Consider the following 14,773-nt stretch of genomic DNA (forward strand, 5'->3'; position numbering starts at 1 on the left):
ATGGGAACTGTAGTCTGTTAACGATGCTGGGCTTTGTAGCTCCGTGAGTGGTAAACTACAATTCCCACATTTCTCTTTGGGAAACCATGGGAACTGAAAGTGTTTTAAATGTATGGTGTGTACACAGCCACATATTAGGCTGAAAGATTGTGACTGGGAAAAGTCGCCCAAAGAATTAAGAAGCTGAACAGGGATTTGAACCCAGATCTCCTCAGTCCTTGTCTAGCATTTGCTAACTATTATATTACACTCACTATTAGCTTTATTGCAGGTAGCATTTCTGATTGAAACAACAACCATAAAATCATTTGTACCGTGCATTCTTCATTTTTCAATGTCAGGCATCAAATTTACTCTAATCATCTGAAAAAGAGCTTATGCTGCAATTTTCGATTAAAACCTTACACTTCCTACGAAGATGAGAACTTTGTGCGAATGATTTTGTAGTATCAGAATTAGCTAGTCTGTAAATTCAATCAGCTGTCGAGGATCCCTGCTGTCACTGCCAGAAAGAAGGGTCGTGCCAAATTAAATGAGTCTTTTCAAACGTCTTTAGTGCACCAAATCCTTTCATTTCATGACATCCAACTACAGCAATAGAGATGCTCTGTATTTAACCAACACAGGGGCCTTTGCAATCAGTCTGAACAATGGTATTTCTTTTCTTGCTTCCGAACTCTCCAACCTCCTTCATTCCCCTCTCCTGTTAGATGAGCAGGGCTAAAGAGGATATACAGTCATTCCTTTTAGAAGCACAGTCCCAGTCCTGAGAAGACCAATGGAACAAACAAATGGGATTTGTTGAACCTAATAGAATCTTTCTGCTTCAATGAGGCACTTCTACCTGGCTATTTTTTTTTTAAAAGGACAATCTAAGCAGTACAAAGGCCAAGACATGTGTCAGTGTCACTGGGGAGAATGAGATGTAAAATCCATTGTGCCACTTGGAGAGTGGGGGGTGGGGGTGGGATACTGCTTGGAAACAACTCTGTTGACAGATCTTTGCTCAGTTCCTTCTCTTTCTTCATCACTTTGGACACAAATGACTTATTAGGCTTTCCTCTTGTACGAACTGCTAGAGGGCAGGGCTGGTGTGTTAGTGGAAGGAGTGTGGTGGAGTCTCCTTCTTTGCAGGTCTTTAAGCGGAGGCTTGACAGCCATCTGTCAGGAATGCTTTGATGGTGTTTCCTGCTTGGCAGCGGGTTGGGCTGGATGGCCCTTGTGGTCTCTTCCAACTCTACGATTCTGTTCTATGATTCTATGATTCAGCTGGGCTCCCAACTGAAAGTGTGTTACCCCCTCTCCCCCACCTCTCCAAGTACAGTCAAACCTCGGTTGTCGAATGCAATCCATTCCAGAAGCCGGTTCGGCTTCCAAAACAGTCAATAACCGAGGCGTGGCTTCCAATTGGTTGCAGGAGCTTCCTGCACTCAAGCAGAAGCCGCGTCAGACGTTTAGCTTCTGAAAAACGTTTACTTCCGGGTTTTTGGCATTCGGGAGTCAAAACGTTCCAAAACGAAGCCGTTCGGGAACCGAGGTTTGACTGTATTGTACTTAAAAACCTCGTGTCTTAGCAAGGGTGCGAGCCTGTGGCTCTCAGGCAAGGGTAAGCAGATCTCTGGATCTCCTGCTGAGGGTCATTCAAAGTCCTTGCACCATTTGTGCATTCCAGCCCTTCCCCTACACATCTACAGAGTTTCCAGACTGGAGCATTAACACATCAGATTCTCCCCACATTCACGTCAAGGGAATCCCTCCCTCCCTTTTCTTTCTAATCTTGAACTTGCAGGCATCAGACCTTGCACCTCACACACAAGTAGATTATCATAAAGAACTTTAGGTTGGTACAACCATGAAAAACATGGTGTGCGGAAACAGAGTGAATCAGCTCCGGTGATTATTATGCAAGATTCTTATGCCAGCGTTTTGAAGGCTGGCAGCATGCTTGTAGGTCCACTTTATGCTTCTTGCCATTGCCTTATCAAATCTTCAGGCTCTTCATATCTGAAGGACCACTTTCTTTTCGAACATCCCTGAGAGATTCTCAGGATAGCGCTTCGATGCACCAATTCAGAAAATGGGACTTGTGTCAAACTTCAAAAGCACATGAGGAGTTATTTTCTGTTGTAGTTATAAGCTATAGCTACTTTTTTTAAACTCTTCACATATTTTTAGAGATCCTTCACAAAAGCACCTGTGAAGAGTAAAAGACAATGTTTCCAGGACTGTTCCCCCACAGCATAGGGGATAGGAGTGATGCTGCTGTTTTCATCTCTAAAGAGCAGGCAAAGGAGTTTTCTAATCACTGAGATCAGTAGAGATCTCCAAAGGAGCAGGTGGAGGGTTCCCCCCTCCCTCTCCATCTCAGCACTGAGCATCACAGTATTTTGATTGGGAGATAAAAACTCCTGCTCCTTTATGATTGCTCTCTAAAGAGGGGGCAGAGCATTTTATCTCCCAATCTCAGAGCTGAGCTTAGGAGGCAGAGCTGCTGGGCAACTTTCTACAGCTTGCTGAGCCAGATCTGGCCTGCAGGCCACTAGATTCTGGAAGTTCATACTCTTCCGAAGCTTGTTTGAGACAGAGCCTCGTATTTCAGAGTCAATGCAAGACTTCTTTCTCAAGGCTTGCTTGCCTTTCATAAGAGGAGGGCTGGTGTTGTTCCTTCTGTTTTTAGTTGTATATGGGTTTATTGTAATACATTGTTGCTGGATGTTATAATTTTAATGTCCTTTTTATTTTTTTGTACACCATCTTGAGGCTTGGACACACACTGCTACACAAAATCAAATCAATCTATAAAAAGTGCTTAGAGGTGTAACAACTATGTCAAACAAATTAATGCTCATCTTATTTCATTCACTGACAAATATAAACATTGAATTATATGTGCTAATTTTGCGATGCATTCCATATATTTTCTCTCATTTATTCAGTTAGAATCTGCTATTTAATATTCATGAAGGTAATCACTATTGGATGGCTATTCATTATTCGCTATTAATCAGTTATCATTTGAATCATTTTTTCTTAATCATCAGAGAATTCATTTCATTATGAATTCTCAAATAATTCAGTTTTCCATAATTATATACCTGCCAATGTAGGATTCAGCCTCAATAAAGTTGCATGTGCTTAACCAAACCACTGAACCCTTTGAGTTCAATGAGGCTTAAGTATGATCATTTCCTTCATTTTCTAGATTTGGTTCCTAGTATTTTCTTCCTTATCTGTTAATTTCTTCCTTAGTTCAACACTTAGGTAATTATCTGGTTATTGCTATCCAAGCAATGCTACACTCAATGGATTTCTTCAGCATAAAAAAAATTGGTTTGAGTAAATCCCTGGTTTACAAAACCAAAATGATTAGATTGTGTGAATGCTGCTTAAGATGTTAAGTTTGAACTGACTTCAATAAAAATTGTAGTAATGAACACAGTTGCAAATTAATGAAACAAGTTTAGCTTTGCAGTGCTTCCAAATTAAGGGGATTAAATGAAGCCAAAGAGTGTGTCTGAACACTTGCATTGGTACAAGCCTGAATTTGAAGATTAATTAAAGGAAACCAATCCTTCTAGCTTGGTTCAGCAATATTATGACTTCATTCATTCATTCATTTCTAATTGCTATTGGGTGGCTTTGCACTCACATTGTACTGCCAGTTTGAAGCTTAAACTGGTCTGTCATTGGCATTTCTGACTCTAGTGCTGTAGGTCATACTTGGAAAAGAGCTGTGGCTCTTTGGTAGAGTACATGCTTTGCATGAAAAAGCTCCCAGGTTCAATCCGTACCCTTTCAAGGTAGTGTTTGGAAACTCTCAAGTCTGAAACCCTGGACAACCACTGAAAGTCAGTATAAATGTTAGTGAGCTACAGGGACCAACAGTCTGAATCTGTATTGGCCACCTCCCTATGTTCCTACAAGTTGTAGGTGGCTATACAAGTTCTGGAATTCAAAATAAGGGCTGGAGCTATCATATGGAGTGCTGGAAGGCTAAAAATGGTCTTCCATGGCAAATATTTTCAGCATTATGGTGCTCTATGTCGTTTGCCAAGAAACATTCAGAGACGTGAAGCCTGGAAGTCTCACAACTTACCTGGGTCATGGCCCATGATGATTTATAAACATTGTGGTCGGGGTATGGATTGCTCAATGCAAGAATTGTTTTGTGGCCTCCCCATGGGTTTTATGACATCCTTCTGTTAGGCCTTAATTGTTTTTTGTTCTAGAGAATCTTTCCCCAACCTGGTGCCCTTCAGGTGTTTTGCACCATAACTTATATCATCCCTGACTATTGTCAGTGCTGGCAGGGGCAGATAATGCATTGTAGTCGAAAATAACTGGAGGGCCCAGGTTGAGTAAGATAGAAATAAGTAGGTAGAGCTGCCCTTTTTAAAAAAAGGCAGAATCCTGTATTTTTATTAATCAAGACACAAAAAGGGAGCCATTTGGAGGGAGGGGATGATTCTGTCCCCCCACTGTGTTCCAAATCACATACGACTGTTCTTCAGAGGCACCTATATTTCTTATCTCTTGTTACTATGCAGTATTAAAAAGCACTCCACAGTGCTGCCATTTTTGCAACTTAGCCTTATATTTTCAAATGTAAAGCTCTGGATACGGCTCTGAATCAAACCACCTGCTGGAATCTCTTTGTGATCCCCTTGCCTTTGAAACCTGAAATGGTACCTTTATTTCTCTGAAGATGAGCAATGAGCAATGCTTTCTTTTTTGACGTCGGAGCAAAGCAAAGAGGAACACAAGTAGTTAATTCCTACTGAATGGTCAGTGCACAAAGATTCAGAAGGACATCACTTCTGAGTCTGACGGGCTCCTGTTTAAGAGTGCAGGTACTGTGGTGTTTTGTACTGTTATTTATTCTCATTATAAAACCTGAAATAAAAACATCTATTTAAAAAAAGAACAAACAGATCAAGGCAGCAAAGTGTTAATAGCCCAGTGTAGTACCGCATATACTCAAGTATAAGCCGACCTGAATATAAGCCGAGGCACCTAATTTAACCACAAAAAACTGGGAAAACTTATTGACTTGAGTATAAGCTGAGGGTGGGAAATGCCAACAGTGGCAAAGGCGGAGGAGGAGGAAGGAGCTGTTTATAACCCTGCCCTTTCGAGAGGAGCGTGGCGGTGAGAGGAGCCCCTTTGGGCTGCTGCTGCCACCGTGCTCCTCTCAAAAGGGCAGCAGGGATCGGTGCCGCGTTTGGGAGAGCGTTGTGCCTCTCCCAAATGCGGCACCGATCCCTGCCCTTTCGAGAGGTGGGCAGCCGTGGTGGCAGGAGCAGTGGCCAGAAAGGGCTCCTCCCTTGCCACTCCTCCCCCCGCCGCCACCTGCCTCACGCGAGTATAAGCCGAGGGCAGTTTTTTCAGCACAAAAAAATGGGCTGGAAAAGTCGGCTTATATTCAAGTATATACGGTATATTGGTTAGAGTGTTGTAGTAGGATTTGTGAGACAGGGGTTCAAATCCTCACCCAGCCATGAAACTAACTGGGTGACCTTGGGCCAGTTGCTTGCTCTCAGCCTAACCTACCTCACAGGGTCATTGTAATGATAAAATGATACAGGAGCATACTGTGTACACCACCTTGAGCTCCTTGGAGGAAAGATATAACATAAATAAAATAAAATAAGCAAACAAAAAATATGGAAATGTCAATTATCAGATCATCCCTGATTATTTAGCTGGTTCTAGATGATGAAGTTCAGGACTATCAAAAAGTGGACCTCATGGGATTTTTTAATCCCATGAGGTCCACTTTTTGAGAGTGGGATTTCTTAATCCCATGAGCACCCCAAACCATCTCAGTATAGAATAACATAATTGAAGAGTTGGAAAGGGAACAAGGGTCATCTAGTCCAACTACCTGCAATGCAGGAATATTTTGCTCAATATGGGGCTCAAACCCACGGCCCTGAGATTAATAGCCTCATGCTCTACTGACTGAGCTATACTTTCCCATGAGTGCGTGCTCTTTCCTGTAACTTTAGCAGCCTTATAACATTGGGCACATGAAAATTGCTAACCAATTTAAACTTAATACAACTTTACTAATTCAGCAATTTACCAAGCACTGGGAGAATTAGAAATTCAAATGTGATGAGAAAACACACCGTGCTTGTTGTTTATGTGTGTGTCAACAACGCTAAGCTGATAAGAGCAGCAATCAATCATGTTGGCATTGAAGTTAACAGCGCTCTTCAAAAACAGATCAACCACCAGGAAAAAGCAAAACAAAACTTTCACCGATTGTTTTGGGCAACCCAAACCCAAGTTCTGCTCAGAGGAGTGAGTCTGGAAGAAGTTTAGGGTTGCCATATTTTGAAGAGCAAAAAAGAGGATACATTTGCCGACTTCTACTTTTAGCTATGGATCTCTATGCCGACTCTCATTTTACATACCTATGAAAAAGAGAATGTGTCCTGGAAAAAGAGGGCATATGGAAAACTGAGCTGCCTCAGCTGATTCTCACCCTGCTGGCAATATGACTCCCATATCCAGCCTCAGTTGGAGATCTGCCAGAGTAAGTCTTTCATCCTGGCTCAGCTGGCATAACTTAAGATGGCACAACTGAAGTCTGGCTAAATCCTCAAAATGGCCATTGCGGACAGCATGGTAGGTCAGGACAAGGAGAGACATAACCTGGCAACTCAGCAAAACCTACACTGGCAAAAAGGGTGGTGCAAGTCAAACTCTATTTTAAAGGCTTGTTTCCCATCTTTCAGACTCAGGCTGGCTAAACCAGCCGTAGCCCTGCTCCTGGACAGAGTTTGGAATAGGGGTTTGGAATATGCTGGCTTACCTTAAACCGGCACAAATGCTGCTGGCTTCCTATATTTAGGATTACTTTGCCTGTATTTTTTTTGGGGGGGGGGGCATTCTTTGTTTCATTGAGTACTAGAATGAGCCTTGGGGAATATTTGGAGATGCTCATTGTCTATGAAATGGTCCTAAAGTCCTTCATTTCCTCCTATTGATTGAAACTCCCCCCCCCAACAACCTCCAAATCAGCCACTCTACATTAGATAAGCATAAAGGATTTGTGCACCAGTATGTGATGTGTGGAAATAGTAAATAACAAATAGATAAAATAATGCAACTGGCACAATTGTATGTGGATATCAGTGTGCTAACAAATGGGGCAAAAGTTGTGAGGAGGAATGGAAGAGAAAATTGCATCTGGAATGCTGACTGTCTCCAAAATTGGTTGCAACAGTTGCTGCTACTGATCCAAAAATTTTAAAGCACCAAAGTGGGCTGTTATACACTGGACAAGGCGAACCACAGATTTTATGAAATCACAGTAACATCACTTAGGGAATTACAGTATGTCTATAATGAAAATCACAGTGATTTGCAAGATTATTTAAGTAAGCAGAAGAATGCCATCATATTTTAAAAGAGTGTTTCTGTTCAGATTATGTGTGATCACAAGTGCTATATTAAGTAGGTGAAGTGCTATTTCTGTTAAATGAGAGGTCTGGAAGTGTGAATGCTGCTGCTGCTTATGAGCACAATAGGTATTTGAATGTTCTGGTAGGTCATGGATCTGGGGTGTTAACTGGATAGAATTTTGTTGCATTTTATGCTGTTTTAAGCTTTGAAAGCATGTAAACAACGCACTCGGGTGAGAATGGATGAGGGTCTGTTTATCTAATGTCAGATTTCTCACAAAACATTACATTGTTCATTGGTAAGATGAACCAGGTTAATTCAATACCTGTTGGAGCTTCAATTTACCCAACAGTGAGTGAGAGTTCAGACTGAATTGTTCAATCAGAAAATGTTTATATGTAATTTGATGGGAGTGCTGTGGAAAAGTGCTGGAACCAGAGTACGAAAAGCACAATCCAATCTTCACTAGGCGAAATCCAGGAATAATATTCAAGGAAAATATGTGCGCAGGATAAAAACCTCTCAGAACTACTTGAGCTGAAGAACTTTCCTATGTACTTGAGGTCCTGTAGATTTATGTCTTTTCTTCATGCTGTGAGATTTTTATACTGTAAACTGCCCTGTGATCTTCGGATGAAGGGTGGTATATAAATTTAATCAATAATAATACTAATGTAAGATGTAGCAGAGATGTATGCATTAGGAAATAAAGCTATAATGATAATGTGCTAATGCTTATCGTGACAGCAGACTTCAGCACCGTGACTTGCATGTGCAAATGGCCCATCACAGACTGAACGCCACAGATACAACTCATCTAAAGCAAGCCTGACTGCAGCTAGACATATCCACATAAGGGATGAGAAAGCAGTGGCCCTCCAATATGGTTGGGATCCAACTCCCAACAGCCCCAGTCAATGTGGCCAATGGCCAAGAATGATGGGGCCGGTGGTCCACAACAAATGGAGGGCTAAAGACTCCCTGCCCCTGTTGTTAAAACAAATAAACAATTGTTTGATCCCTAGATCAGAGCTGCACATGCCCATTCATTTCATGGAACACATTTACTTCTACTGTGCACAAGCAAAAGAAAGTGAGGGACTGAAATGAACAGGATCTGTTCTGTTTCTTGGGATGCTGATGGTGTACATGTTGCCTTAGTCACCCATCCTAGTCTTCGACATGCAATTATCATCCAGGGTCCCACTATTACATAAGAAATCTTGATGTTATATTATATATTTATTCATTAAATTTGTATACTTCATCTGAAGATCATAGGGCATTTCACAACATAAAAACGCAACATGAGAACACAAAATACAAAACAAAACCAACCAATAATATTCCCCTCCTACAAACACATCAAAAAGGACAGAGATCAGTCAATGGCCTGGCTATAGAGAAATATTTTCGCCTGGCACCTAAAGATTTGTCATGAAGGTACCAGGTGAACCTCCCCAGGGAGAGCATTCCACAACTTGGAAGCCACTGCAGAAAAGGCCTATTTGTGTTGCCACCTTCCAGACCTCTTTTGAAGAAGGCTCATGAAGATGGGTCTCAAATGATGGTTGCAGGGTCTGAGTTGGTTCATATGGGGAGAGGCAGTCCTTGAAATATTGTGGTCCTGAGCCATTTAAGGCTTTATGGGTCAAAACCAAAACACCCACCCACCCCACTCACACAGAAAACCAAAGATCACCACAGCCAACCACAAAGGAACAAGCACACCCTACGCCAATCGCGACCTCTCACCGCCAAGGAAACACAAGCGAACAACAGAGAACCAACACAAACGATGCTGACACCAAATCCTACATATACTAAGGAAAAAAAGAAACATCGCCCCCACCCCCCTTCCCCCCCATCCCACCCACCTCCTCCTCCCCCCTTTCTGCCTAATGTCTCAACAACCAAAATTGATCTGTAAAAATGTTACATGGAAAAATGCGAGAGACACTGTACACTTGTAAACTAAGAAAATCTCTAATAATTTTTTTTTAAAAAAAACCCCAGCATTTTGGATTGGCCCTGGAAACTAATTGGCTGCCAGTGCACTCAGGCCAGGATTGATGTCATGTGCTCAAATCATCTTGTCCCAGTGAGCAACCTGGCCACCGGATTCTTCACCTGCTGAAGTTTCTGAATTGTCTTCAGAGCCAGACCTACATAAAACGTGTTGCAGTAATCTAGTAAGTAGTACAAGTAAATTGTATCCAGTGTAGTGCACAGTAACTCTCCCACCAGGAGCTCCCCACTTCTCCCATTATGGTATGTGTGCCCCACAGCCTCACCAAATCTGCTCTAGAATGTTGAGAGAAAGCCCAGATCAGATTTTGGTGACACATGTGAGGAGGAGAAGGGGGGAAATCCCACTGTGCAAGTGTGAAGATCAGACATTTATTTAGTACAGTACTACACTGGATACAAGCATTAAGTGGGTCTTCACCTGGTCAGTACAGTGGTACCTTGGAACTCAAACGGCTTGGCTCCTGAACAAATCAGCTCCTGAATGCTGCAAACCTGGAAGTAAGTGTTCCAGTTTGCGAATGTTTTCAGAAGCTGAGCGTCTGATGCAGCTTCCGCTTGAGTGCAGGAAGCTCCTGCAGCTGATTGGAAGCTGCGTCTTGGTTTTTGAATGTTTTCAGGAATCAAACAGACTCCCGGAACAGATTAAGTTTGAGAACCAAGGTACCGCTGTATATGGATGGGGACATGGCCTAGAACTCCTAAGCCATACAAGCTGCTCTTTCTAAAGAAAGAGTAGGATATGAGTGGAATAAATAAAATAATGGGTGCTAGTAAAGGGACCCCTGACCATTAGGTCCAGTCGCTGACGACTTTGGGGTTGCAGCGCTCATCTTGCTCTATAGGCCGAGGGAGCCAGCGTTTGTCCGCAGACAGCTTCCGGGTCATGTGGCCAGCACGACTAAGCCGCTTCTGGCGAACCAGAGCAGCACACGGAAACGGCGTACTAGAAGGCTCCATTTAAAATCCAAAGCTTTTTTTTTTTTAAAAAAAAAAAAACTCACATCAGGCAGTGAGTGAGATGCAAGGAAGCAGGCTCATGTTTTATTTATTTTCCCTTCCCTTACAGCTCCGTCATTTCCATTTGCTGTTTCCTTTTTGTGTTTATAAACTACATATTTAATAATAGATTGCTCCTCATTCTTTGTTGTGGGGAAAAAACAACAACAGCACCAGCTCATTATGGCTCGTGTCACTCCACCTGTCACTTGGACTTACCACCAGGCACTGTGATGTGCAATAGCTTTGCTTCAGCCTTTTCTAGGAAAGACAAGGAGGTGCCGAGGTGCTATTAGAGCTAATTAGAAGAAAGTCAATTACCAGAGATTTCCCCCCAGAGGATTAAAAATGCTAGACAGTTGCATCAGCTGCCTTTTGTTTTATTTTCAGTTTTACTGTGAATATTATTTAATGTTCACTCCTGCCAGGGGAGAAAGGAGCTTTTGTAGACCTTTGGAGTTATCAGTGTTTACCAACTAAGTTTTTTTTTAAAAAAGTTTGATCTGGTCTTCAAAGTATATTGAGTGGGCAGGGATAGGAACACTACTAAACTCTGTATGTCAACAGAATGGGCCAGCCCTACCATTGGGCAGAATGAGGTGACTGTCTCAGGCATTTGGAAATTCCCTTCTATTGGAGAGCAGGTAGCCTAAAGCTGAGGTGGAAGATGCTATCCCAGTGGTGAAGCAAGAGTCAACTGCCAGTAGGGTTGGCTTGTGTATGTGAGAAGAGAAGCTGGGGGAACTGTCCTCAGGCAAGAAATTGTTTTAGGTGGGCCTTGAACAAAATGTTATTTTTGCCTTATGGATACATGCCCCAAATGACTGCTCCCCTTCACCCACATCACCTCCCAGCTCCGTGAGAAGATAGGCTTCTTTCAAGCTCAATAGCCGATAACGGAAAACCACCCAGGAAAGGAATAGAGCATGAGATGCATGGCCTAGGGCTGATGCCCCTCAATGGCAGGTAGGCCTACCAAGGTCTGCTCATGAAGGACAGGGCCCACCAGAGACCCCTTCAAGTCTGGAGCCATCCTGATTGCAACACTAAGACATGGGTCACATACATGAGTTTTAACTTATTTTAGTCTACTCTATTGTGGTTGTAATTTTATGTATGTTTTAAATTATGGTGGTATGGTTTTTAAGCGATAATTTTATGGGCATTTTTTTGTGAACTGCTTTGAAGTTTTCTATAATCTACTGGTATATGAATGTTATGAAAATCCATCAATCCATCAATCTTTATTCTCCTATTATACACCAATCCACATAGCTCTCAAAACCAGTTCTCTCAAACTATGACTATAACTGCTCATCTACAGAACTCCATCCAATGTATGGTAGTAAAATTGCTGCTACTGATAATCAGAGGTACGGGTTGCAGATGTTCTTGCTTATAGCCCTTGCACAAGTAAATGCCATAATTGGGCATTACAGCTGACAATTAGGTTCATGGCTCCACTTTGTCACCTGTTAGAACAAGGGGCATAGCAAGGGGGTGCGGTAGGTGCGGTCCACTCTAGGTTTCCCCACTGAGGGGGGTGACAAAATGGTGGGCAGCACTTACCGCGTGGCCTGCAGCACACCCGAGCCACGTGTCTCTCCTGGGAGTGACGTGGTGGCTTGAGCGCCCGCAGGCTCTGCACTGCCCCTAATAGTCTGCCCATTGCCTCCTCCTCAGAGGCCTTGCGGTGCCCCCGTGGCCAGCTGGCCCCACCCCTGGGCGCAGGGCACATGCGCCGCCCCAGGCGCCCAATCGGCTTGCTCCACCGCTGGTTAGAACTAGTTCACAAAATTAGGTTCATCACATGATTTCATATCACCTGACTACGCAACACTCAGGAACTGAATGTGTGAACAGCCTCCATCCACTGAAAAGCATTACGTCTGACATGCAGTGAACAGCATTTTCCAACTTAACATCTGTGATGGCCCTTGAATGTTTCACTTGATCTTGCCATACTTTCGTGATTAAAGTGCATGTGTTTTTTAAAAAGTGATTAAAGTGAGGCCTGTTTTTTAAAAAAAGTTTATTGGGCTGAAGCAAGGTAACTTCTGCCATGCAATTTCTGTAGGGCTCATTATCAGTGATGATAGGATCATGTATGCAAGAGTGCAGCTTGACTACAAAACTGGTAAGCACCAGTTATGGGGAACTTAATGCTGACCATTAAAGTGCAAAACATGCCCATATAAGGTACAAGGAGGGTTCCGATAGGTGCAGAGAAAATGGGTTGAGTAAAGTTGCATTTCAAGGACTATGGTTGGATGGGGAGATGGTGAGGTGCTGGGGTGGCAGAAGGTCAGAGGATAAAATAGCTAAGATGATGTATTTTGCCTGTATAGCGTGTGTGCCAATGGGAAGCTCTGGCAAACTCTTGAGACTCTGTTTGGGAATAAAATCAGACTAATTGGACTTGAACCCCCTAGGGAAATTTATCCGCTACAGCTGTTTTGCTAGACCTTGCCAATATCAGTGAAGCAGCATCAGAGTTGATATCCAAACATGCAGCATTGCTTTCAGTGTTTGCCTCTTACCTTTTGTGCTCGTCGCTTGTCAGCTCTTTGATTCTGATGGTAGATCCGACTGAAGTTGGAAACAATAACTGGGACTGGGAGAGCAATGACAAGCACCCCGCTCAGGGAGCAAATGGAGCCAAATATCTTGCCAGCAATCGTTTTGGGCACCATGTCTCCATAACTGGTGAAAGAGAAAGCAACAAAACAAGATGGCAGCATTAGGACAAAGCTGATTGGATGAGACATTTGCAAAGTCAGCCAGCTCTAAATTGAAATTAGGACACGGGGGCATTAATCATGTAGTTCGCTCTTGCATCTAGGTCTTTGGTTTCATACAGTTAATGATTCATCAAAGTATTTCTATAGCACCCTCTTGCAAAACATCATGATGGCAAATAGCAACAGCAGCAACAAAACCCTTAAAAATAAAATCATTAAAATGACTGGCTACTCAATAACATTTTAAACAATATACACAGTCTTGTTTGTATAAATTCCCACTTCAGGGGCTCCTATGATGATCAGGACGTTAACATGTTCGTGTGTGTGGAAATAGGAGTTTAAACTGTTTCTCCCCAGCTGTAACCATGATTCAGACTGGGAGCTCTGTATCTGCAATGCTATTTAGATCTCACCTTCACTGGTTTATTGTGGCAACAGCCTGCTTCATCAGAGGCTCAGTGTAGCACTTTGGTAGAATAAACCCCTGTGGCCCAGTGCATAAAAGCAATCTAGAGCTCTGTGAAAATGACAGATGAGACTGTGGACCAAGTCTGCTTACTTTACATTCATAACAATCGCATGCTGATGGATGAGCTGTTTCAGTTTTACCTGGTTTTCTTCCAAGCCATCCTGGACCTACCTATTCGCAAAAAAAAAGAAACCCCACAAGTTGATTTCATGTTTTGCATGACATTGTCTTTCCCTCATTGTTTTTTTCTTTATTTGCAATATACATAATTCAAGAAAAGTGATTCATATACAGCTGGGTTTTTTTTTACACAATCCCAGCCCCCACAGAAGCACCATATGCCTACCTAGTTACATTTAACTTTTTTTTTAAAGAGAATTTATTGGTTTTCCAAAACAAAGAATCACATATCACAAACACAAACCCAAACCCAAACCCAAACCCAACATTCAAACCATAACAATACAAATACAAATACGCCAACAATTCTTTTTCTTGTTTACATAAAAAAAAACTTTTCTTGGTTGAATCATTGTACAATGACTTCCCCCGCTATCTCTCCTTCAGTTCCAATTCCATATCTACTTTAATAACTTGTCATCTCTGAAAAAATCATTTAACAAACCGAACTTAACATATTTCTTAAACTCTTGTTTTTAATACATAATAATAATCTATTCCACAATAGCTTAGATTGAATCTAATCACATTTTAACTTCATAACAGTTAATAAATCAACTTCATAACACCACATATTGCTTCTTGTTTCAAATCATATCAAACATCTTCTTACTCTCAGACTGCTGCTAATAAAAGAAAAAATTACGGATATCTCTTCTCTAGTTCCAAAACTTAAAATCTTAAACACACCGACTTCAAGGTACCAATAAGCCATCCCAATATATCCTTGATACAATTCACCCTATCCCTTTTCTATCCATTTTCTTCCACCCGATACCAATACCATTTCCCAGGAAGTCCTCTTTTCTTAAAAGTCCACAGTTCCAGACATAATCTACTACAGTCCTTGCAGGGAGCATCAGGGTACACAAATCTTCTCCTTCCGGCATCTCCAGTTCCAAATTCCATTCCTCTTCTGATTGTGAATATAAAAGTCCTT

The 14,773-nt window shown here is 42.1% G+C and overlaps 1 protein-coding gene across 5 annotated transcripts in view; it reads right to left on the reverse strand.

The window, feature by feature from the left end:
* KCND3 (potassium voltage-gated channel subfamily D member 3) overlaps positions 1-14,773 on the reverse strand; it is a 274,156-nt gene that overhangs the window by 44,757 nt on the left and 214,626 nt on the right. For all 5 annotated transcript variants that reach the window (XM_033152953.1, XM_033152950.1, XM_033152951.1 and 2 more), the window contains one exon: positions 12,981-13,143. In XM_033152953.1, coding sequence (XP_033008844.1) covers positions 12,981-13,143 — 163 coding nt within the window. The remainder of the gene's footprint in view (positions 1-12,980; positions 13,144-14,773) is intronic.

Source organism: Lacerta agilis, chromosome 6 (assembly GCF_009819535.1).
Source record: "Lacerta agilis isolate rLacAgi1 chromosome 6, rLacAgi1.pri, whole genome shotgun sequence".
NCBI classification, from domain to species: domain Eukaryota; kingdom Metazoa; phylum Chordata; class Lepidosauria; order Squamata; family Lacertidae; genus Lacerta; species Lacerta agilis.